The following is a 25077-nucleotide window of genomic DNA, read 5'->3' on the forward strand; positions in this document are numbered from 1 at the left end:
AAACCAGATTAGCAATGGTGATATCCAATCCTAAGACAGCGTCAATGCAATATTGGAAACTTTTAATTTGTATGTTAAATATCTGTGATTTGGGACTGTTACTTTTGTATTTTTAACTTCTCTTTTGTTATGAAGGAGAGGATATCCTTTGGTAAGAATAGTGCTACTCATATGAAAATTGTTGAGGCAAACTTTGTTAACAAATCTAAAGAGGATCATCGATGATATTTATGACAGTGTTGACGGTGCAGTTTCAAAATTAGTTACTAAGTCTAAGACAAAAGATGTTGCAGGTGATGTTGGGATCAGATATAAAATCTTATAAATCATTTTATATGTTATTATTATAACATATATGTTTATTTAAACTTTTGTAATTGTTTATAACATATGAATCCATTTTGTTTATAACATATTAATTATATTAGAGTTGTACTTTTAATTTCAAATGATGCAATTATCGATTAATTAATATTCATGACGTAATACCTTATTATTCGAATTGTAGCAGCTAAGCAAGTCCAAGAGACTCACAATACAAAGCTGATCATTCATTTCAAATTTCATATTGTTTGTAGGAGAAGGTTGTGGGTTATAGTTTACTTTTAATTGGTAGTTTGGTACCGTATTGTTCTTTTGTATTATTAAATTATAAATATGTTTTGGTATATTGTTAGTTCAAATACTAGCTAGATTATTATGGATTTGGAACTATGACCTGGGTTTGAAAAACTTAAGTATATTTTTTACAAGTTCTTATGTTATTATCTTTATATTTTCAACTGTGTGTAACACGGGCTCTAATATAGACATCAATAATAACGATTATATCAATAATAATCGTTCCCTTAAATATACTAAACTTTCATTTGTTCGTTTTATATCAATAATAATCGTATTACCAAAATAATCGTTATATTAAATAAAATTACTTAAATTATGTTACACTTTTAAATTGACTGGTATTAATTAATTCTTTATTTAAATTTCTATTTTCATCACTACTAAATTTGCATGTACGGAATATGACGAAAAGTTTAATCTCATGAGTAGATACGATTGTCTAAATGGGTAAAAAAAATACAGCTACAGAGAAAACGGGCTAAATGGATACACATTGAAAGAAACATAAAATCTAAAGAGCACAATCTATTAAAACAATATTATATTATTATTATTATTATTACTATTATTATTATTACATGTATTTAATAATTATTTAACGTAATTTATCACAAAAGAGTTATAAAAAAACTAGATGCGAAAGCTTTGGCAAATTTCCTGAATAATAATATTAGGAATCAACTATATGTCAACTACACTTGAATGAGAATTAATATGTTATTGAATATTAATTAAGACTTTAATTTAAAAATCAATTAATTATAGTATTATAAAAGACTAAATTTAGGTTTTTGATTGTCATATTGTTACCTACAACACTTTTTAAAGCGAATATACCATTGCTTTTAAAACTTGAAAGATTCATACATTATGCATTTAAAGAATCAAAGATGTATATTATATACTAGGTTATTAACATGTGAGCGCCACGGGTGGAAACATATAAATCATGTAACATCCACCGGTAATATGAAAGTGGAAAACATAAATTCATACATATATGTGGAGACAAGAAGATGATATACAATTGTTAATAATGTCGGTAAACAAATAAAAACTTTATTAAACATAACTTTCAAACGAAAATAACATGCATTTTACAATCATTAGATAGATTAAATATGAGAATTTCATAAATTACAAAATAGTTCTTTTTAAACGACATTTGTAGTTTTATTTGTAATTTTTTCTTACTTGTCTAATATAAGCATTTTAACACCGTCTCTACTCTTCACTCGTGATAAAGCAACATATAGTTGACCATATGTTTGAGTTTTAACAAAATTAATTTTCTATTTTAATCACCACCAAATTAGTATGTACGAAATATGGCGAAAAGTTTAATCTCCCGAGTAGATGTAATTTGTCTAAATGGGTAAAACAATACAGCTACAGAGCACAATCTATTAAAACAATATTAGGTTATTATTATTATATGTATTCAATAACTATTTAACATAATTTATCCACAAAGGAGTTATAAAAAATGGTTGAGAAAGCTTTGCCTAATTTCCTAAATGATATATATTAGGAATCAACTATATGTCATATATACTTGAATGAAAATTAATATGTTATTGAATATTGATTAAAACTTTATTTTGAATATCAAATAATTCTAGTATTATGAAAGACTAAATTTAGATTTTAGATTGTCTAACATAAATTTAAAATATACTTATAAAAAGAAATGTCTTAGATATTATTCATCTTTTAACATTAATGTGCAAAAAATATTTAAATTGATGTGTAAATAAACATGGGTACTATTTTAGAGTAATAAATATTACGATTATTGATGTGTAACAAATGTCTTAGATAAAGTTCATCTTTTGAATCAACATTGAGATAGAAGTTTTGTTGAATCAAAATTGTAAAATTGTTTTGTTGATTTAGAGACTAATATCTTTGTTTGCTTATTATTGTACTCATGATATAAGTTATAAAATATTTTAATTTTTCATTTATCTTTGTTAGTCTTTGTATGTTTTTGTATTTGATTCAAATAAGTTATGATGTCTTATAATTCATATAAAATTATCATTTATTTATAAATACAACATTTGCATTTCATTATTTATAAATACAACAACGCCATTATAGATATACCAGATGATCTTTTGATTGATGATTCGTCTGATCCTATTTCTGATCTGATTGATTTTGTATATCCAACATTATTGGAAAATTTGTAATGATATTTCATATTTTTAAGAAATGGTCATACTTGCACCTTTAAATGAGGTTGTCCAAGATATTAATGACAATTTTTGTCTTTGCTTTTCGGAGAAGAAGTTAAATATCTTAGTTCCGATAGTAGACACAAGTCTGATAGTGTTGGTCCTGGTTTCGATCCAACATTACACTCACCGGATTTTCTAAATGGTTTAAAGATGTCTGGTATGTCTAATCATATATTGGTTCTAAAAGTTGGTGTGCCAATAATGTTATTAAGGAATATTGATCAGAAGAACGGTTTATTCAACGAAACCGGATTACAAGTAATTAACTCGGGGAGACGTTTTATCGAAGTAAAGGTTATTTCAGGTACTAACATTGAGTTTCGCCTTTATATTACTCGTAGTGGTCTAACTCTTTCATATAAGAAACTGCCATTCATATTGAAACGACGACAGTTTCCTGTTGCGGATTGTTTTGCAATGACCATTAATAAAAGTCAAGGCCAATCACTAGCAAGAGTTGATATATACATGCGAGAACCGGTGTCTACACATGGTCAACTATATGTGGCTTTATCACCAGTGAAGAGTAGAGACGGTGTTAAAATGCTTATATTAGACAAGGAATGTAAAGTTACAAATAAAACTACAAATGTGGTTTATAAGAAACTATTTACTAATTTATAATTGTAAAGTGGATGTTAGTTTAGTTGAATGTTATGTTTATACACGATTTATATATTAGTTGATGCTAGAAACGTGTGGACGTTACATGATTTATATTTTTTCATCCGTAGCGCCCATAGGTCAATAACCTAGTAAAGATATAAACTACATGTGTATAAGTAGGTACTGTATATTCATTTAAACTAAATGTTTGTGGGGATAAGATGCAACTATGTTTGACATGTTAGTTTGTTTTCCAAAAAAATTTCACGTGTTTTCTATATTAAAAGACCATTGAATTTAATTAAACAAATGATGACCCTTTGTCTCCGGCTAGAGGTGACAATGAGAGTGGATTGGGTTGGATTTGGGTGATGGGTCAGGATGGATATAGGATCAGAATGGATTTTTAAAATAGAGGGTTAGAATGAATATGGGTCAAGATGGATAAAACTAACTCATCTTGACCCAAGTGAATATTAACATACAAAGGGTTTTAAAAACCCCTCAAAAAAATATTCAAAAAAACTATTAAAAAAATAATGACTCAAAATATAAATAAAAAACGCAAAATGTAAAATAACTAAATGTTTCCTCCATCATCCTCGTTCATTAAAATAAAAAAAATAAAAAAAAACCTTTGTAAAATAACTAAAATATTCAAAAGAACTAAAGGGTTTTTAAATTGCATTTAGTTTTTTTATGTTTCCTTTTAGTCAGTTTTTCAGTTTCAATTCGGTTTTTTTGTTTCGTTTCGGTCGCTTTTCTATTTCGGTTCAGTTTCGTTTTGGTTTTTTTGTTTCGCTTTGGTCGGTTCAGTGTTTTTGTTTTGTTTTGGTCAGTTTTCAGTTGCATTTCGTTTTTTTTGTTTCGTTTTGGTCGTTTTCTATTTCGGTTCAGTTTCGTTTTGTTTCGGTTGATTCGGTTTTTAGTTTCGTTTTGGTCGGTTCAGTGTTTTTGTTTTGTTTTGGTCCGCTTTTCAGTTGCATTTCACTTTTTTTTGTTTCGTTTTGGCTAACTTTTCGGTTTCATTTCGGTTTTTTTGTTTCGTTTTAGTCGTTTTTCTATTTCGATTCAGTTTTGTTTCGGTTTGGTCGATTCGGTGTTTTTGTTTAGTTTTGGTTAGCTTTTCGGTTGCATTTCACTTTTTTTGTTTCGTTTTGGTCAGTTTTTCGGTTTCATTCCCGTTTTTTTGTTTCGTTTTGTTCGTTTTTCTATTTCGGTTCAGTTTTGTTTCGGTTTGGTCGATTCGGTGTTTTTGTTTAGTTTTGGTTAGCTTTTCGGTTGCATTTTACTTTTTTTTGTTTCGTTTTGGTCAGTTTTTCGGTTTCATTCCCGTTTTTTTGTTTCTTTTTGGTCGTTTTTCAATTTAGGTTCAGTTTCGTTTTAGTCAGTTCGGGGTTTTTGTTTCGTTTTGATCGTTTTTTGGGTTTTGGATGAATTTTGTTTCGCACGTGATAGTTTGGTATCTTGAATTAGATAAATTTTGGATAACTTGGATATTTTGTTTGACCCATTTTAACCTATAAATGAAACTCACTTGTATATTTCCAACCTATCCTGACCCACTTGAATAATTTTTATAATCCATCCTAACCCATTTTACTTTTAAAGTTTATCCATCTTGACCCAAAACAATCCATTTGAGTTGGGTTTGCCACCCTTATCTCCAACACATATCAAAAGTGCTCACCGGAACGAATCGAAATATTTGGATTGGTAATTCACTCACTTTTTTTAAGTCAAACATTTTGAATTAAATAGGCGAATAGACTGGTCAAGTTAAGAATGTGTGGCAAATACTATTGCTAACTTTTCTTGCATTAGTTTAGCTTCAGTGGTCCATTGTCTGTTTGGCATATTATTTGATCTTAAATTCTCTATTACATTCGGCCAAGTTGCATAGATGTAGTGTTATGGTATTTCTTTTTGATATCTTGGCTTGCTTTGAAGTCTAACGCCTTGAAGGAGCCTATTAGAAATTGGGTACCCGATTGAAATAGTCGTTGTGCGGGTCAATGTGACCATGGGTCATATCTTTTATTGATGACGACGAAGATATTCTTTTCAGACGATAGAAACTTTTTTTTCAAAAATAGCATTGACCGACATGAAGACAAAGACATGGCTACATCTAAGAAAAGATTTGTGCCACATGATCATGAACGAGGTCAACAAGTTCTCATGAAAATTTATCGTGACGACAACCCGAAATACAATGAAGATATTATTCATCAGAGGTGCCGCATTTCGAAACATTAGTTTTTAAAAATTGTTATTGTTTCAAGAGGGAATAGACAGGACAATGAAAAAAAAGAGTTTTGTGATACGGAAAATAACATCGCTTGTTGAACAAACTCACATCCAGTAATTCTTTAGACAAATACGATGTGGGCATTATACCCGTAGGGCGCTATCCGCTTACTCCGCTTTCCCCATTAGAGAGAGAGAGAGAGAGAGAGTTTGTTGAAGTGAAATCTTGATCAAGTACGTCTTAAATACGTGGGAATAATGTTCTACACAACTTATGAGACGTATACAAGAATAATACCATTAGTATATACTCCACTTAAATTATATTATAGTACTGAAACTTAACTAAATATATATACTAAACTATACTCCATCAGAATTTCGCAAATAAAAAGGCCCCTACCCATACTCTCACTTTCCCATCAAACTTTTAAACCTTCTTCTGATTTTCAGATTGTTTGTTGTATGTCATAATGTCATTTAATGTGTTGTTCAAACAAATTTATATAATCTAATTACCCTTCAAAGAACAATTGAAGAGGTAAGTCCCAGCAGAGCCCAGTTGGACCCGCAAGACTCACCTCAAAGAGGGACGTCTGCGTAGTTGAACCCGCAAGACTCATCTTCAACAGGGACGTCTGCGCAAAGGCTAAACTCGCAACCCCTCGAAGAGGGACGTCTGCGTAGAAACCAACTGGGCCCGCAGGACCCACCATGCTCAGAGACGTGACGTCCTTACGCGCAGTACGCAAGCTGTTCCCGCAGGAAAAGCCTCCCAATGGTGAAGTACTCCGCCTGTTCCCGCAGCTGCGGATACAAGCCATCAGGGAAGGCTACCTGCGCAGCAAAGCTACACGCACAAGGCACTTAACTCTTAAATAATTCAGTAATGTCACCTGAAGAAGGAGTGAGCAAGCCGGGAACACTCCCGCACAAAGCCGGGAGAACTCCCGCCCAAATGAGCCAGTCCGTACGATACTGGAGGATCTTTTGTACTGTACCTGACGAGGTATGGACAAAAGATCTGACCAAGGATACGACAGCTCACTGACAACAGTATGACGAGCAGCACGCTCTTGTACTGTATGTCACTATTAGCCGCTGCCTACTCACCAACCTGTCGGAGGACGTGCATGGCATGGCCTGCAGTTGGTGGAACAGGAATAGTACACAGCCGGCCTGGTCACTATCAGCCGCTGCCTATCCACCAACCACCAGCATGGCATGTGCGTAGCCCACAGTTGGCAGAACAGGAACACTATTCAGCCGGCTGTACCTGCTTGGAAACCTACCTTCGGCTATAAATACTCCAACACCTTGGAATGGTATCATCTTATCTCATATCTCATATCTTGATATATTACCTGATATCTGCTCTAGTCATTCTCTTAATATACACTTATATTCAAGAGCAATCTAGTCTGATTCTCACGCCGGAGGGTGGTCACAAGGAGGTACCCCCCCTTCTCAGTGACGAGCTCACGGTGTCTGTTTTGCAGGTTATCAGAAGAACCATCTTTGCCGGATCTAACCCCTCGTGGAAACATCTATTTAACCCCCAGATTATCCGTAATCTGCCCGGGGTCGATTAGTGTTTCTTCATTGGCGCCATCCGTGCATAAAAGCTAGAACTTAATTCTTTTTCAGTTTTCTCAAAACTTCTGGAAATATGGTTAAAGGTACCCCTGTCCCAAAACCAACGAGTGGCCAAGAAGCCCCGGTAACCACAACCCCAGCTACTGGGGGGAATACCGGCGACTACACAGTTTTTACGAACACTACCCCGGCTACCCAAACCGGGGCAAGTGCAGTAAATTTTACGAACACTACCCCAGTTACCCGAGCTGGGGCAAGTGCAGTAAATAATCTCTCACTGGGATTCACCGATACCCAGTTAGAGAGACAACGAACGAGGCTCCCCCACCAAACACTCGATGAAGTTAAAGCGTGGGCGGAAGCACGTCAAAAAGAATTCCAAGCTGAGTTGGATGAACGCTTACGTTCAATCCAACAGGCTGATGAATTCGGAGAGTACTTGGACGATGATTCGGAGGAATCCGATAGTGACGCAAACCCTCGTCATAGGGCGAAAGGGAAGCATAAGGAAACGGACTCCCAACCGAGAAGGCATTTTGGAGAAACCTTCAAACCAAAAAACGCGGGTGGAAACCCACGTGACTTCTCCAAAACATTTAGACCAACTGCTGCAAAAGCGGGAACGTCCAAATTTGCAAGGGACATTGCGGAAGCAATCGCCCCGAAAAGTGCCAAACAGATGTCCAACATCGGCACTTACGATGGTATATCTGATCCAGACGATCATTTGAACAGATTCATAGCGGGGGCAACCGTCAGTAATTGGACGGAACCTACGTGGTGTTACATGTTCCAAATGACGCTTGTTGGGCCAGCTAGAGCGTGGTTCGATCGTCTACCGGTCCACCACATCTACGATTGGGCAGACTTCCAGCAGAAGTTCAGCCAACACTTCAGCCAACAAAGAAAGTATACCGAAGAGCAATGGACAATCCTCAACTGCATCCGAGAGGAAGATGAGTCCTTACCAGACTTCATCACGCGCTTCAATTCAAAGAAGCTAAGTCTGGGCACTATTAGCGAAGATCTTGTTCGCGCTGCTTTCATCCAGGGCGCGAAAGACCCAGAGCTCATCCGCACCTTAACGGGTAAAGATGGCATGCCGTCCACATGGGATGCCATCATGACAGCAGCTAAACGCTTTGCGGAAACGGAGAAGCAACTGGGTAGAGATCTCCCCCAAAGCACAAACCTCTACACCCAGAAAACAAGAGAAGACAACGTCCTTACCGCCCGACTAAACAAAAAGCGGAAGCTAGGCATTTGGCAGTCGAGGGTAAACTTTGACACCTCATCCGGCTTGCAACATCGGTTAGGCGGAAGGGATAACGTACAGTCGAACCAGAACTCCAGATGGACGCCACTCACCAAAAGCGTCATCGAGATATTCGCCACTAAGAAGCTCCCATGGCCAAAGGCTCCAATAATCCGACATCGTCACAATGCTGATCGGAGCAAATACTGTGACTTTCACAGGACAAAAGGCCACAACACTAAAGAATGCACAGACGTGAAGGACATCGTCGAAGCATTTGTCAGAGATGGGACGCTCGCGCACCTCGTGGCGTAACGAACGCTGAGCAGGCTGATGCGTGTAGAACCCCAGTTGGGGAAAACACGAATAAAACTGCAGCTTCAATGTTGAGACTACATACTGCGTAAACAACGAGATTCCGAACCAAGTGCATATCGGCTCGAAAGGCTCGATGACACTCCCAAGAACATGGAAGGGAGCTCAATTACACAATCTGCATGTAGATCAATTCCAAACTTGTAAAAGAAAAGGCCTAGAGCCACTTCTAATGGAAATGATTCTCCTTATCACATTGACGCTGATGGTCTTACATTTATACTTAATGAACTTTCCACACTGATATGCCGGTCTTCACCGCATACATAAGTGGGGAAGTCGTTGCTTGTGGAAGGCGGCAAAACCCACAAACACAAAAAAAGGCCAACCTTCACGCAGGTCAATTATAGGTAAAGTTGGGTCATCCCACTAAATGAAAGTGCCGGTCCTAACCGCACAAATCATGATAGAGGAAACCGAACTAACCTATTGACAACCGTGCATCGAACGGTTAATTTATTCAAAACACTGATATGCCGGTTTTCACCGCATAAATAAGTGTAAAGAAATCGTTGCGTGTGGACGGCGGCAAAACCCGCGTAAACACAATAAACGGAAAACCTTCACGCAGGTCAGTTACAGGTAAAGTTTGGTGATCCCACTAAATGAAAGTGCCGGTCCTAACCGCACAAATCATGACAGAAGAAACCGAACTAACCTATTGACAACCGCGCGTCGAACGGTTAACTTATTCTAAATACTTAGAAAATTTCTAACGGAAGGATGAGGAAAACCTCCACGCAGGTCAGATATAGGTGAAGTTTAGCCATCCTACCAAGTGCAAGTGACGGTTTTACCCGCACAATCACGAAGGAGGAAGCAGAACTTCAACCTATTATCTACCACGTTCAAAGGTTAACTTATTCTAAACACTTAGAAAATTTCTAACGAAAAGATGAGGAAAACCTCCACGCAGGTCAGATATAGGTAAAGTTTAGCCATCCTACTAAGTGCAAGTGACGGTCTTACCCGCACAATCACGAAGGAGGAAGCAAAACTTCAACCTATTATCTACCACGTTCAAAGGTTAACTTATTCAGAACACTTGGAAAGTTGCTAATTTAAACTAAAGTATGCATGAGCAAGTCATATAACGTTTATAAAGCAAGTCATCCACTGAAAGTTGCGGTCCTACCCGCACAAAGATTTGTATTCCATAATAATTCAAAGTATTACAAGAATGGCCGGGTAACTACCCGCCTACATGAATATAAATCTATACAATGTAAACCTATCCTAACAGTGGGAAGGGATCTTAAGGTTCAAGCTTCAGGACCACTCCCTCCAAACCCACTTGTACCCGCACCATCAGTTGGCTGTGGCGGTTCAAGGAAGGTCTTTAGAATGGTTAGCCCATCATCAGCAGCAGCAACTTCGTTCACCTTCTCCACCACTGGATGCGGGAAGGCAGCATACTGGTTCACTGCTTGGTCATAAGCAGCTTCAGTATCCACATCATATAAAGGGAAGTTGGAAGGCGGGATGCCCTTCTCAACGAACCCTAGACCAAGCAGGAAGCCAGCCTTTTCCCCATCCTCATGAGAAGCGTTGAGGGCTGCGCTCATGGCATCGTCGTATGATGTGTCCATAAAGACCCGATGCACAACCTACAAGAAAAAATACAAGTATCAAAACATTTTCTATGTACAAAGAAAAGCGTAAAGATATTATGAAATTACGCATACCTGGGACAACGCTTCTCGAAGAAGCCATTCCTTGGCAACCAGAGCCTCCTGGAGGGCAGCTTGAGCTTGGTTACGGGCGCGTTCGGCTTCACTTTTGTTAAGGTTGGCAAGCAACACTTCCTTAGCAGCAGCCTCTTCAACGCCCTTTAGCTTCCGCTCAGTGTGGTCAAGCACGCCCCTCTGGTCCAAGATCTCTTGGAGCTTCTTGGCGTCTTCCATAGCCAAGGCATCATGAGCCTGCTGGAGCCTCTCTAGCTTGGCTTTAAGCTCCTCATTCTCAATGCGTAGAGGCTCAGCAACAGCTTCAGCCTTGGTGGCCCTCTCAGTTGCGTTCCGTGCAGTTTCCTTAGCCAGCCGAAGCTGTTCGTTAACAGCTTGGGCAGCCTTGGAACGGGCCTCAAGACGGGCCTGAACTTCAACTTCAAGGGCCTGGAAGGCCTTCTCCTTTTCCGCAGCCACTGCGGCAAGCCTCTTGTTCTCCTCCCGGATGGCCCGCGCCTGAGCCACTTCCAGGCTACGCGCCGTCTTTAACTTGTCGTTTTCTCGACAAAGTAACTCGACGCACGGCTGCATCCGGGCAAGGAGAATCCGCAGTTCATTCGACAGCCTACCCTCCTGGTAGCTGGACATGGCTTCCCCCAGCGCACCGGGGGGGGGGGGGGGGGGCGGCGTGGCGCGCCCATTCGACGCATTCTACAGGCGTCTGAAGGGTTGTTCCTCGGCGGATGTTCCATCGTGGAACATACACTTCATTGGAATCCGACACTGCAAAAACAAAAGGCAGTTAGGAAAAGATGATAAAAAATAAATAAATATATATATAAAATAAAGGCCAAAATAACCCTACGCACCTGTAGGGTCGACGACAGGCCTGTAGCCGCCAAACCCATCACCCGAACCTAACGGATATCCATCCAAGAGGTCAGGCAGATGGGAAGGAGGCAGAGATTGGCTTGACGCCCCAACCCCGGACATACCTGAAGGACCGGCCGTAGTCGCCGGCGCCGGAGGAGGCATAGCGGAGGCCGCCGCGGTAGAATCCAGCAGAGGTGAACTCACCGGAGGTGAACTCACAACCGCGGCCGCGGCTGCGGAAGAATCCACAGAAACACTCACCGCCGGCTCAGTGAATGAATCACTAAATATGGCACTGACAGCCAGCGGGGACGTCGTCACAGTTGGAACAGTTGGCTCAACCGGGTGAGCAACTGAACCAACTGAAGCAGGCGCAGTCGCCTGGGTCATCGCCTCAGGTAGGTTGACCAAACCTACCTTCATGGGTCCAGAATTGCTACCTCCCGCTCCACCCTGGAATGCGGTAGCATCCACGCCTGCACAAAGAAGATATAAGTATAATGGTGGAAAGCTATGCAGTAAAAGTAAAGGAAGATTATACTTACGGGTTTTCTTGAGCCTAAAGGTGCGAACAGGCGGGGACGAACCCGATGGAGCCGGCCTCTTCATACCGGTCACCGTCGTCGTCCTGGGCGGCTCGGAGGTGACAGTCGTCTTAGCCTCCGGAGCAGTGGTCTCAACACTACCTGGGTTCCCCGCCGCCTCCTCGCTCTCGGTCTCCGAGTTTGACCGATTCCCCTGATAGGCGGTGGAGGCAACCTTCGCCTTGCCCTTTCCGCCAGCAGCCTTCTTCTTCCGCGTGAAGAAAGGACCGTCTGCGGATTCCTCATCAGAAGATGACAGAATTAGAGGAATTCCAGCAGAGGTTTCAGCATTGAGAGGTCGAGGGTTGAATAACTCCTTACCTGGCCGCGTGGCGCTCAGAATCGGGTGGCCTGGCGGGTAGACCTCCACAAACTGATCCCTCGTTTGCTCCAGGATGGGCAACTCGTTCTCATCAAGAGCACGAGTACCCATCCGAGCGGGACCATCATGTAAGGCCCCGAACCCGGTGGCCCTACTTTCGCGTCGGATTTACTCATAAACACAGTTCTTCAAATCAGAGTTTATTAAAACTTTTCGCGGAATATAAAACATCAATCATTTGTTACAAAACATTAAATCTTTTCTTTGATACCATAACACAGAACTTTATAATTAAAACATCTTTACTTCTTTCTTCAGATGCCAGCCGTTCAATCCATGCCGTGTGTCATCCTCATGCTCACTCTATAATCAGCTCACCTGCGTGCATACTAAAAGTCAGCTACGCTGAGTGAGTTCTAGTTAATCGAACGCCATACAATACATACACATACATACATATCCGTAGATACATATCCATACTTCACTAGTTACCCTTCTGTTCTACATTCATACATGCTATCATACATACATACATACATACATATCTACAATCACTAACCTCAGTCTACCGAGAGTAGGTTCATAGCTCACCGTCTATACCTGTACTCAAGGTCGTGAACACGTACAAGGTTCGCAGTCCTTACCTATGTTCACCATTTATGGTACGTACAAGGATCGCGGTCCTTCCCTATACCATAGTACATCCACAACACGTACAAGGTTCACAGTCCTTCCCTATGTTGCAACCTAATTCATAGCACGTACGAGGTTCGCAGTCCTCCCCTATGCTACAAATACAGCACGTATAAGGTTCACAGCCCTTTCCTATGCTGCAACCTAATTCATAGCACGTACGAGGTTCGCAGTCCTCCCCTATGCTACAAATACAGCACGTATAAGGTTCACAGTCCTTTCCTATGCTGCAACCTAATTCATAGCACGTACGAGGTTCGCAGTCCTCCCCTATGCTACAAATATAGCACGTATAAGGTTCGCAGTCCTTTCCTATGCTGACGCCTATCTACATTACGTATAAGGATCGCAGTCCTTATCTACGTTTACATATATCATCTACTTCACGTATAAGGCTCGCAGTCCTTAACTACGCCATCACCAGCCGAGTCTATGTCCGACAGAAACTAGAGGGATTTGCCATCCTAACTTACTATGTCGAACGTAGAACTCACATGCCATTCGTGTACCTGTATACACATACTTACATTATAACATAAGAACACTCTAGGCATTCTTTACCTCATTCATTTAACAACCATACCCCTTGTCGTTACGTGCAATATCCGAAGATCGTTCACGCCCCGACAAGTATTCATTTGAAATAATCATACATCTTCGATATATAATATTCGTACCTTTATTTTTAACCTGACAGTACGCGCAATATCCGAAGATCGTTCGCGTACCGACAAACAATCATTCATATCTATCACACATATCACATATGACATACACTTATCACTTAGGATAAATGTATTAACAACACATCGAGTATGCACACAGCCCCGAAAACATAACAAGGAATGGGGCTAGAAACTCACCTGAATTCTGCTTCTTTTTCTGATAGCTGTAAATCCCTTCTCTAACTGAGCTCGGCTGACTGTACAAGTTACACGTATCAATACTCGTCTGATCTAATCTGGTGGCCTAGTATTAGCTTACTTAACTTATCGCTTGATAACTTATTTTCTAATCAAACTTGGCTTTAGGCGAAGTTAACCCTCGGGCGAACTTGGCTTCAGGCGAAGTTAAGCCTCAGGCGAACTTGGCTTCAGGCGAAGTTAAACCTTAGGCGAACTTGGTTTCAGGCGAAGTTAAACCTTAGGCGAACTTGGCTTCAGGCGAAGTTAAACCTTAGGCGAACTTGGCTTCAGGCGAAGTTAAACCTTAGGCGAACTTGGCTTCAGGCGAAGTTATCCTTAGGCGAACTTGGCTTCAGGCGAAGTTATCCTTAGGCGAACTTGGCTTCAGGCGAAGTTATCCTTAGGCGAACTTGGCCGTAGGCGAAGTTACGCTTGAAGGCGAAGTTACGCTTGAAGGCGAAGTTCATCAGGCGAACTTAATCTTGCAGGCGAAGTTATCGCGCTGCAGATCTGTTTGCCCATAACTCATTCGTTTCTTAGCCAAATAACTCGATTTTGGTACCCACGGAATCGTATGATCGGCTCCTACAAATCCCAACCATCAAATCGGCCTAAAATCGACGTTTTAGGGGTCCGATTTGGGCAGTTTGGGTTTCGGGTCCGGTTAACCCATCCAATCCTAACCATTTTCAGTAATATTAGCTTTGGAGGATTTGTTCTTACCTTACCAACTCAGATCTATCAACAAAATCTCGGGTCTCGGCTTCGAATCTTGATCGGTTAGAATGTGTGTGTTTTGAGTGTGTGTATGGAATATGTGAGAAATGGTGGTTAAGGGTATTTATATTAGGGATCATGGGCTTAAGCCCATGGACTCTCCTTCCTTCGTTCATAACCCAAGTCCGTAACCCATATCCATTACCCAACACTAGCCCGACCCATACCAACTCCTACTCTATTTATATCCCGATAACCCGAGTAAACTTTCCCTCTATTATTAAGTAATATAATTAATATTACCTTGAAATTTCGGGATGTTACACATCAGCCTCCCGCGGATGCAGGAGCGACTCCAAGTCATTCCCCTCTGAAATAAAAAAAAAAAAAAAAAAACAGTTAGAAGAAAAACCTATATCAACAAAGAAGACAGAGCATACCGTAAGGGACAGAGTTCAAACCGTATTCGAGGACGATGGGAATCTGTGACGCCTCCTTCCACACCCGGCTCATCCCGAGCATCACCATACCGGACTCCGCAAAGCGGTACACCGGAGTCTGGATCCGGGAGATCTTGGCGAACCATTCCGCCTCCTGGTAGTTGAGGGCGTGAAGGGCGGGTAGTGCTCTCCCATTCTTAATTGTCATCGCAAGGGGGATGACGCGAGCGGAGATATAAAAAAACTCCCGCTTCCACGACCGAAGACTGCGCTCGGTAGCGCAGATCTTCAAACCCTTGATCCGATTGACCAAGGTGTACCACCCTTGGATGCACCTCCAGGAGTAGAAGGTCATCAACCGATCAACGTGGGGCTCCACGCCCAGAATGAGGCACACCCACTCAAAGTGGCGGATCTTGGCGATCGCCATCGGGTGTACCTCCGTCAGATGCACACCGTGCCTCTCCAAGACACGGTATACAAACTTCGTCAATGGGAACCTGAGATTCCCATAAACGAAGAATGCAGCATACACCCCTATTTTGCCCTTGGGGGCATCGTACACCGTCTGGTGTGGTTCCGGAAACTCAGGCTCGAACGGCTCGAGCATGAACTTCCGGACGACGTACTGATAGAGGTCGGCCGGAAGAGCACACTGGCACTCGCCAGCAGTACTCTTGTCATCCTTGTCCGACGTGGACGACGGATTCTCGGTGTACACGTCAGACTCCTCGGCAGTAGCCTGAACATCATGGGAAGAATACATTATGGAAGGATGAAAGGCAACGATTTCAGAAAGAATATTCGCCGGAAATCGCTTAGAATGAGAAGATAGAAGTGAAGGTGTGGATTACAAAGGACCCTCTCCCCCTTTATATACTCATCGCAATGAATGCGATGAATTTAATGCGGAGGAGAGAGAAAAGAGCTGGTGCAATGAAACTATGACACGTGGAAAAAACAAGCTGGCAACAGCTGTTGACGGGACGCGCGCTGTAAAATCCGCACCCACGAGCCCAAAAAATCGCGCCCACGCGCCTGAAAAAGCGTCTGGAATGACCATGTACTGTCACGTCGCCATAACTTCCTGCACGTCCTGACACTGTCAGAAGAAACCGTCGGACGACGTTTCAACAGTTTGGACTGTTCTTATCCTTTCACCAACTCTTCGAATTTCAAAAAGATTCAAAAAGATTCAAAAGTAAGCGGGAATATACCCCTTACCTTGGCAACCAAGTAACTATAAGACAGGTGCGAGTACAGTGTTAAGGCAAAACCCTTCACATACTTAGCACCTGCAGAGAATTAAAGCCAAGAATACCTCGGCAATCAAGTAACCATAAGACGGGTGCGAGTACAGTGTCAAGGCAAAACCCTTCACATACTAAGCACCCGAAGGGAATTGAAGCCAGGAATACCTTGGAAGTAAAGTAACTATAAGACGAGTGCGGGTACAGTGTCAAGGCAAAACCCTTCACATACCTAGCACTCCGCAGGGAATTGAAACCAAGAAGGATCTTCTGGGCCATGCTTGCAGAAACGGGAATGACATCCCCGCATAGCGGGAACGTCGAGAACTAGATTGTTTGAAGCTCCAAGATGGAATTGGTTGTTTAACATAATTGATCACTATGTTCAAAACTACCAAAACCTCATGGAGAATCTACACAAAGTGGAACTCAACGCTCCTGACTTGCGAGGAGGTTACAGACCTACCCGCATCATACCCAAAGATCAAGCAGGAAAGTCGGGAATTTCTGCACGTGACATTAGGACTTCCGCGGGAAGAATCCCAATGGAAAACCTTAAAACTAAACCCTTTTCAAAACCCTTTGCTTAAGTCCAAAAGTTCACCTCACTTATTAACAATTCATGAGAAGAACATTGGACTGAGGGGACTTGAAGAGGTAGGTCCCAGCAGAGCCCAGTTGGACCCGCAAGACTCACCTCAAAGAGGGACGTCTGCGTAGTTGAACCCGCAAGACTCATCTTCAACAGGGACGTCTGCGCAAAGGCTAAACTCGCAACCCCTCGAAGAGGGACGTCTGCGTAGAAACCAACTGGGCCCGCAGGACCCACCATGCTCAGAGACGTGACGTCCTTACGCGCAGTACGCAAGCTGTTCCCGCAGGAAAAGCCTCCCAATGGTGAAGTACTCCGCCTGTTCCCGCAGCTGCGGATACAAGCCATCAGGGAAGGCTACCTGCGCAGCAAAGCTACACGCACAAGGCACTTAACTCTTAAATAATTCAGTAATGTCACCTGAAGAAGGAGTGAGCAAGCCGGGAACACTCCCGCACAAAGCCGGGAGAACTCCCGCCCAAATGAGCCAGTCCGTACGATACTGGAGGATCTTTTGTACTGTACCTGACGAGGTATGGACAAAAGATCTGACCAAGGATACGACAGCTCAATGACAACAGTATGACGAGCAGCACGCTCTTGTACTGTATGTCACTATTAGCCGCTGCCTACTCACCAACCTGTCGGAGGACGTGCATGGCATGGCCTGCAGTTGGTGGAACAGGAATAGTACACAGCCGGCCTGGTCACTATCAGCCGCTGCCTATCCACCAACCACCAGCATGGCATGTGCGTAGCCCACAGTTGGCAGAACAGGAACACTATTCAGCCGGCTGTACCTGCTTGGAAACCTACCTTCGGCTATAAATACTCCAACACCTTGGAATGGTATCATCTTATCTCATATCTCATATCTTGATATATTACCTGATATCTGCTCTAGTCATTCTCTTAATATACACTTATATTCAAGAGCAATCTAGTCTGATTCTCACGCCGGAGGGTGGTCACAAGGAGGTACCCCCCCTTCTCAGTGACGAGCTCACGGTGTCTGTTTTGCAGGTTATCAGAAGAACCATCTTTGCCGGATCTAACCCCTCGTGGGAAACATCTATTTAACCCTCAGATTATCCGTAATCTGCCTGGGGTCGATTAGTGTTTCTTCAACAATACATTATTAAGTATCAAATACCAAGAATATAAAAATACATATAACTTATACTACTGTTAAGTCTGTTACCCATCCTTCTCTTTTATTATTATTATTATTATTATTATTATTATCTTGACTGACAAGATAAATACCCTGCACACTTATTTCTCACACGCACGCATACTCTTAACACTTACACACACTTTCTCTCTAAACCCATATGGATATGATAAGAGCCACGGCAGAGTTTCAGACACGAAAAAAGAACCCTATAATTTACATCTTTTATATGTTTTTTTAACCTTCATTGTTTAACATATATATGGTACAAATATTATTATATCTACCCCACTCCCACTCTCACTCCTATATATACACTACATTTACACATCTCATTCTTTGTAACATTTGTAACACCAAATTAATACAAATCCTATGGACTCTTTCAACCAACATTTTGATCATAACAATGAAGCTTGTTTGCCACCAGGGTTTAGGTTTCATCCAACTGATGAAGAACTCATCACATGTTACTTGTTGAGGAAAGTGCTTGACCGGAACTTCACCGGCCGGGCATTTGCCGATGTTGATCTTAACAAATGTGAACCTTGGGAGCTTCCTCGTATGTTGTCTTTAAACCTTAAACTTTATAGATTAGTCTTTAATATTTATTTACTCTCATCTGATTTCACACCATGAAACGTTAGTTTAAAAACACTTAGACAGTCGTTTTAACCTAAAAAGTTAAACTTGAAAAATTATTATGGTTTAAAGTCTAAAAAATATTTGGGTGGCTGTTCTGACCATTTATATTGTGTTAAACTTTAATATTTTAGGGTTTTTGTTTTTATAATATTTATTTGTCATTTCATAGTTACATCATGCTCATTTGATTTCACACACCACTATAACGTTTTGATTAAAAAAGTCAAACATTGGAAATTATTGGTCAGAACCGCTGTTTTAACATTCTGTACCGTTGTTCTGATCACAGACGGTCAAACTTCTCAATTTTTTTGTCAAAATAGCCGTCCGCCTAGCAAAACGCGTTTAAAATGGTGTGGGATTAGATGCAATCATGTAAGAAATGTCTATATTTAAAATGTGGTTTTATGAAGAGTGAGAATAATATTATTAGGGTTTTGGTTTTCTTGAAATAACAGAAAGAGCTAAAATGGGTGAAAAAGAATGGTACTTTTTCAGTCTCCGTGACCGAAAGTACCCGACCGGGTTACGGACAAACCGTGCAACTGAGGCCGGGTACTGGAAAGCCACGGGGAAAGACCGAGAGATCTACAGCTCAAAGACATCAGCACTTGTGGGTATGAAGAAAACACTAGTGTTTTACCGTGGAAGAGCTCCTAAAGGCGAAAAGAGTAATTGGGTGATGCATGAATACCGTCTTGAAGGCAAATTTGCTTACCATTTCTTGTCAAAAAGCTCAAAGGTATGGGTTTGACTTTTGCATGTTGTGTTTTTATTAGGGTTTTTGGTTAAAGTGAGAATTTATTGCCAGGAAATTTAACGGTAAAACCGCTATTTGGTGTTCTAGCTAATTATTAAAAGTATTCTTTGTAGGCTGTACTGGTAAAAGCTATTAAAGATTCATGAAATAAACCATAAGTTTTAATGATTATAACTTCATATTGTTGATGTCTTTCTAGGGTTACTTTTACCCTTTTTCTTACATTTTAGGTGGTCATTCCTAACTAAAACTATAGGGCTTAATGTCATTTCGGTCATATATAACTGATCTCGTTGATTAGCAGAATATTGACAGTCTTATAGTCTAAAGTTATCTATCGATAAAAGTTACGATTTACCTGATCTCGTATGATTCTGGTATCAAGTTGATTTTACTTGCTATCTAAAATAATAATAAAGTTAGGGTTTAATGTCATATATCAAGTAAAAGCTACAATTTACCTGATATCATTCGATTTTATGTATCAAGTGACTTTTATTCGTTACTAAAAATAAGAATAAAGTTAGGGTTTACTCTTTTAGTGTAATTTTGACATGTTCCAAAACAAATAAATAATAATAATAATAATAATAATATTTCTTTTGTGGTTTATAGGACGAATGGGTGATATCGAGGGTATTTAAGAAGAGTGGTGCCGGACCTGCTGGTACCGGTACCATAGGCAAAAAACGGTACACTGGATGTGCCAGCTCATCATCAACAGTTTCAAGCTCCCTCCCACCACTACTTGACTCGTCCCTCTACGCCTCCGCCACGTCAGCTTACACAAGCGAACACGAAAGCTTCTCGTACGACAGCAACGCGGCCTCAAAAGGGCACGTGCCCTGTTTCTCCACAGCCTCAACAACCCTCTTTGACTTCCTGCCACCGGAGCCGCTGACTTCATCATTTCCAAGTTTGAGGACACTTCAAGAGAATCTTCAGCTGCCGTTCTTTTACTCCTCGGTGGCTCCGGCGGCAATGCACGGCGGAGAAACGAGTGAATATGTTAATAGTTCGGGCGAGAACTGGACCGTGGATAAGCCGAAGCCGGGGCCCACGGAGCTGGATTGTATCTGGAGCTTTTGATGATTAAGAGATGGCGGCTATAGCTTTAAATGTTGTGTTTTGTGTTCTTTAAGTGTGGTAGAATTGAAGTTATGATATGTGTCGTACGTTGTATTATTATTATTATTTTGATGTTCTTTGTGTTATGTTACTTATGTGTTGTACCTGGTATCAAATGTTTTGTAGTTAAGTTGCATTTATGATCAAGATTAATGGTTTATGTTATTTAATGCAGTATTGATTAGTATTATCTTGGTAACAAAGTAAGTGATTACTAATTGTTTAGACCCTTTTGGGTCCGAGTTGGCTGGTATATGTAATATGTGTGATGTGCCTTTTGTTATGTTGGCTATGTATGTATTGGTTATTATATGCATGAAAAGGGGTGTTATAATATATATATATATATATATATAGGATTTGTTTTTTTTAGAACCGCTTTGAGTTTTAAGAACTCGAAAGAACTAGTAACAACTTTTTTTATCGAATTTTTTTTACACATGTGTAATACTTAAGTGTAAGTGATGTACAAAAAAAACCGTAATTTTTTACACACCGAATCGACTTTTTACACATGTGTAACTAAAGTTTAAACTTGTGTAATCAACAAAAATCTTTATTCTCTCTCCTGATTCAGTTTTTAATCAAATTTAATCTCAGCCACATATTCTAACTCATTTAATTAAATATGTGGTTCAAAATTGAGTTCTTAAAGTTTTTATAACTCATCAAGGTTCTCAAAATAGCCCTCCCTATATATATATATATATATATATATATATATATATATATATATATATAGGGGATGGTTCAAGAGAGCAATGAAATTACTGCGAGAAATGAATATGGACCACTAGTTTTATTTTAGGTTTTAAAAGCTTCGAGATTAATTAAGAAACTATAAATGCATCTCTCTCTTCAATTAATATATCTATTAAATTAATATAACTAATCAAATTACAATAATTGAAAAATATTAAGAATTAATTTATTTTTTATTCTACACAAATACAATTTATCCTACACAAGTACGATTTATTCATACGTTAAAATTTATTTCTATCCAAATTTCTTCCAACTCAATATATAAATATCCATCAACACGTAGTTACATTGTGATAAATAACATAAAAAACTATTTTACATGTGTTAGCAGTAAATATCAACAAAAAAATACAACATACACAAAAATATATAGCATACACTTGTTCTAAAAATAAGAAAACATATAACATACACACAAAATTCATCATCAATAAAATGCACATGCACACGAAAACATATAACCTACACATGAAAACTGTATCCTACACAAATACAATTTATTCATACATTAAAATAATTTTCTTTTTAAAACCAATTTCTTCCAACTCAACTTGTCAATATCCATCAACAAGTAGTTACATTGTGATACAAAAACCTATCTTACATATGTTTGCATTAAATATGAAATATACAACCTACACAACAACATATAACCCACACTTGTTCTAAGAATAAGAAGACATAACCTACACACGTGTAGGATATGTGTATATTTGTGTAGTTTATATAATTGTTGATGTCGAATTTAATATGTAAGTTGTATACTTTTTTGTATATTGTACGTTTTTATTGCTCAAAACAAGTGTAGGTTATATAATTTTGTGTAGGTTGTATATTTATTGTTTATATTTAATGGACACATTTGTATGACATTTTTTTTATTATTTATGAAAACTAAATTATTGTTTTTATCTTTTTAATTATTTTAGTTAAATTATGTAGATATATTAATTAGAGAAAGATTTATTATGGTTATATTAGTTGTATTAATTGGAGAGAGAGAGTGCATTTATTGTTACATTTATTCTTTTTTATTTATATTTAAACTTTTAAAACATAAAATAAAACTAGTGGCCCATATTCATTTCTCGCATTTCTCGCAATAATTTCATTTCTTTCTTGAACTTAAACCTATATATATATATATATATATATATATATATATATATAGTTATGTAATTAAATGTTATACATATATTAACTTGAATTTGATAGTTAGATGTAGTAAAATGTGTTACACAAGAGTGTCTAATCATGATCATGAACGTGATATATGAGTGGGGGTGTTATATATATAGTTATGTAATGTTATAATAATTTGATTTTAGTTAGATGTAGTAAAAAATAGTTATGTAGTCAAATGTTATATAATAACTTTAGTTTGATTTTAGTTAGATGTAGTAAAAAGTGTTACACAAGAGTGTCTAATCATGATCATGAAATTAATATATAACAAAATTAGTTGCAAGTGTACTTCTTGACATCCCTAATGTAACTTTGCACATCATTTTCTCTATCTAATTTCCTATCTTTCGCTAATCCACTTCTACTCTACCACGTTTTCTTCTATATTTTTCTCACTTTAACGTGTAAATAACAATGATAATCTCTAATAGAAATGTGTATAGTGGATAATTATTGAATATAACAAAGAAAATAGTTACTTGATTGTTAGATAACTATTTTATCTGATAAAGTAATAGTATGAGTCATGCTATTGACTCAAGTCTTTCGAAATCGACTCCTTAATAGCATGTATATTTGAGCTTAACTTGGATGATCTTGAGTCCAAACTCGACTCTAAACTGAAGTTCGAGTCCGAGCTTGCTTAGACTCCTAAACAAATATCAAATACATTATTGATCCTCACACTTAAATTTATAAGTTATTGAGAAATATTTTATTTCACTTAATAGTTGATAATCTAATTAGTCGTTTTAGAAAATGAATGTAATTTACAAATTGCAAGTAAATTGATTATTAAAACTGTTATGAATCTATTTTAGTTTTTGATTATACATGTACAAAAACATATATTTTAAAAGTAACAATAATGAAAAAAAAAATAAAAAATGAATTGAAGGATGGGTGTGGACATGTGGTTTTGGACATTAAATAGGTAGTTGTGGTAGGTTTAAAATGTTAAAAATAAATAAAAAAGGAAGCTAGAGGGGTAAATTGATGTATTCACATGGAAGCTATAGGGCTATGGTTGGTAGGGGAAGACTAATATTTATATGATGAGGAGTGGGACATATTTATTTCACTTAAAATAAGACCCCACTTCACTTACCCACCCCACTACTCCTTTGATTTTACAACACACACCCACCCAATCTTACTGTGCCTCTGCCCCCTGCACCAGCCCTCTTATCATTCTGCCCTTCTATTTCTTTCTATACATATTTATACAATTAATTTCAGAAACTAGACTAGATGAAAACCTCAAATTCAAAATAACTAAAAAAAATAGCTTATTAAATCAATATAAGTAAAAAAAATAAAATTCAAGTAATCATAACAAATCTTACAACATACCAAAAACTCAAAATGAAAGTGATAGCATTAATACATTAATTAATAGAAAACTTCATCACAAGTAGCATCAATATATATATGTTTTAATATTTCGCCTATATGGTTTCTTAGTTGATGCTTTATAATATAGTTATCGTTTTTAAAAAAATATACCCTACATTGGTGGTTTTATAAGACATGGTTTTTCTAAAAGTAAGTACATTAAAATATCTTAATATCATTAAAACTTTTATATACAGAAATCCCATATTTAATGTACACGTATACATGAAATTAACGATTAACGTTAGCTACTAGCACACTCAGAAACTAGATTTCATAGTTTCTTTTCTTAAAGTGGATGTTATCGCCATCTTATTATTTTTAGACCGCTCAAGAGTGTAAATAAACAGTAAAGTCATATGATCTTACATGACCAGAGAAAAATACTTATACGATATCAATATTTATTTACATATGTAGAACACTTTTTTATAAAATTTGATCACTTCACTCTTTTTTTTAAAAAAAAACTACATGTATGTACTTCAAAAAAAAATTATAAAGTTAATATAATAAACTTGAGTAAACTCTTTTCTTATATAAATAAAACAATAATATATTGGTTTTTGTAATATTTAAAAATAATAAATAAATAAAATTTAAAGAATATAATATAACCATAATTATATATTAATAATCATAAAACTCAAAAGAAAAAAAGGTTGCAGGTGAAAATAGCAGGAAAGTAGCTTTTTACAACAGTGATTGTATTATATAATATTGTATTGTAATTTGTAAGGCTATGAAGTAGGAAGTCCATCATCAAACTTTTCGATATTTCACTTTTACCGTTTTCTCTAATAAAGCTCGTGGGTCCCACTCTTTCTCCACGTGTGTCAGAACCATGATACGATCCAGATTTGGGCCGTCGAGTATTGGGCTATATACGGGCCTTGTGAACACGTATTATTTGAAGGTTGTAACTTGTAACAGTGTGTTTCCATTTATGGGGTTCAAACCGGGCCCATTTCATAGCACGTCGGTTACCGGATTCTTGTTACGTGTTTTGTATTTTGGTGATCATCACGATCCG

At 38.5% G+C, this 25077-nt stretch overlaps 1 protein-coding gene across 1 annotated transcript; it reads left to right on the plus strand.

Moving 5' to 3' along the window:
• The first annotated feature begins 18465 nt into the window (after positions 1-18465).
• On the plus strand, positions 18466-20674 carry LOC143563122 (protein CUP-SHAPED COTYLEDON 2-like). The gene is made up of 3 exons (XM_077050741.1): positions 18466-18728; positions 19270-19553; positions 20187-20674. Exons 1-3 carry the CDS (start codon positions 18542-18544, stop codon positions 20658-20660), a joined length of 945 nt encoding a protein of 314 aa, XP_076906856.1. The 5' UTR covers positions 18466-18541; the 3' UTR covers positions 20661-20674.
• Positions 20675-25077: the final 4403 nt, after the last annotated feature.

This window comes from Bidens hawaiensis, unplaced genomic scaffold (genome assembly GCF_021521415.1).
Source record: "Bidens hawaiensis isolate Kalapana, Puna unplaced genomic scaffold, B.hawaiensis_p1.1 tig00021323_1, whole genome shotgun sequence".
NCBI lineage: Eukaryota > Viridiplantae > Streptophyta > Magnoliopsida > Asterales > Asteraceae > Bidens > Bidens hawaiensis.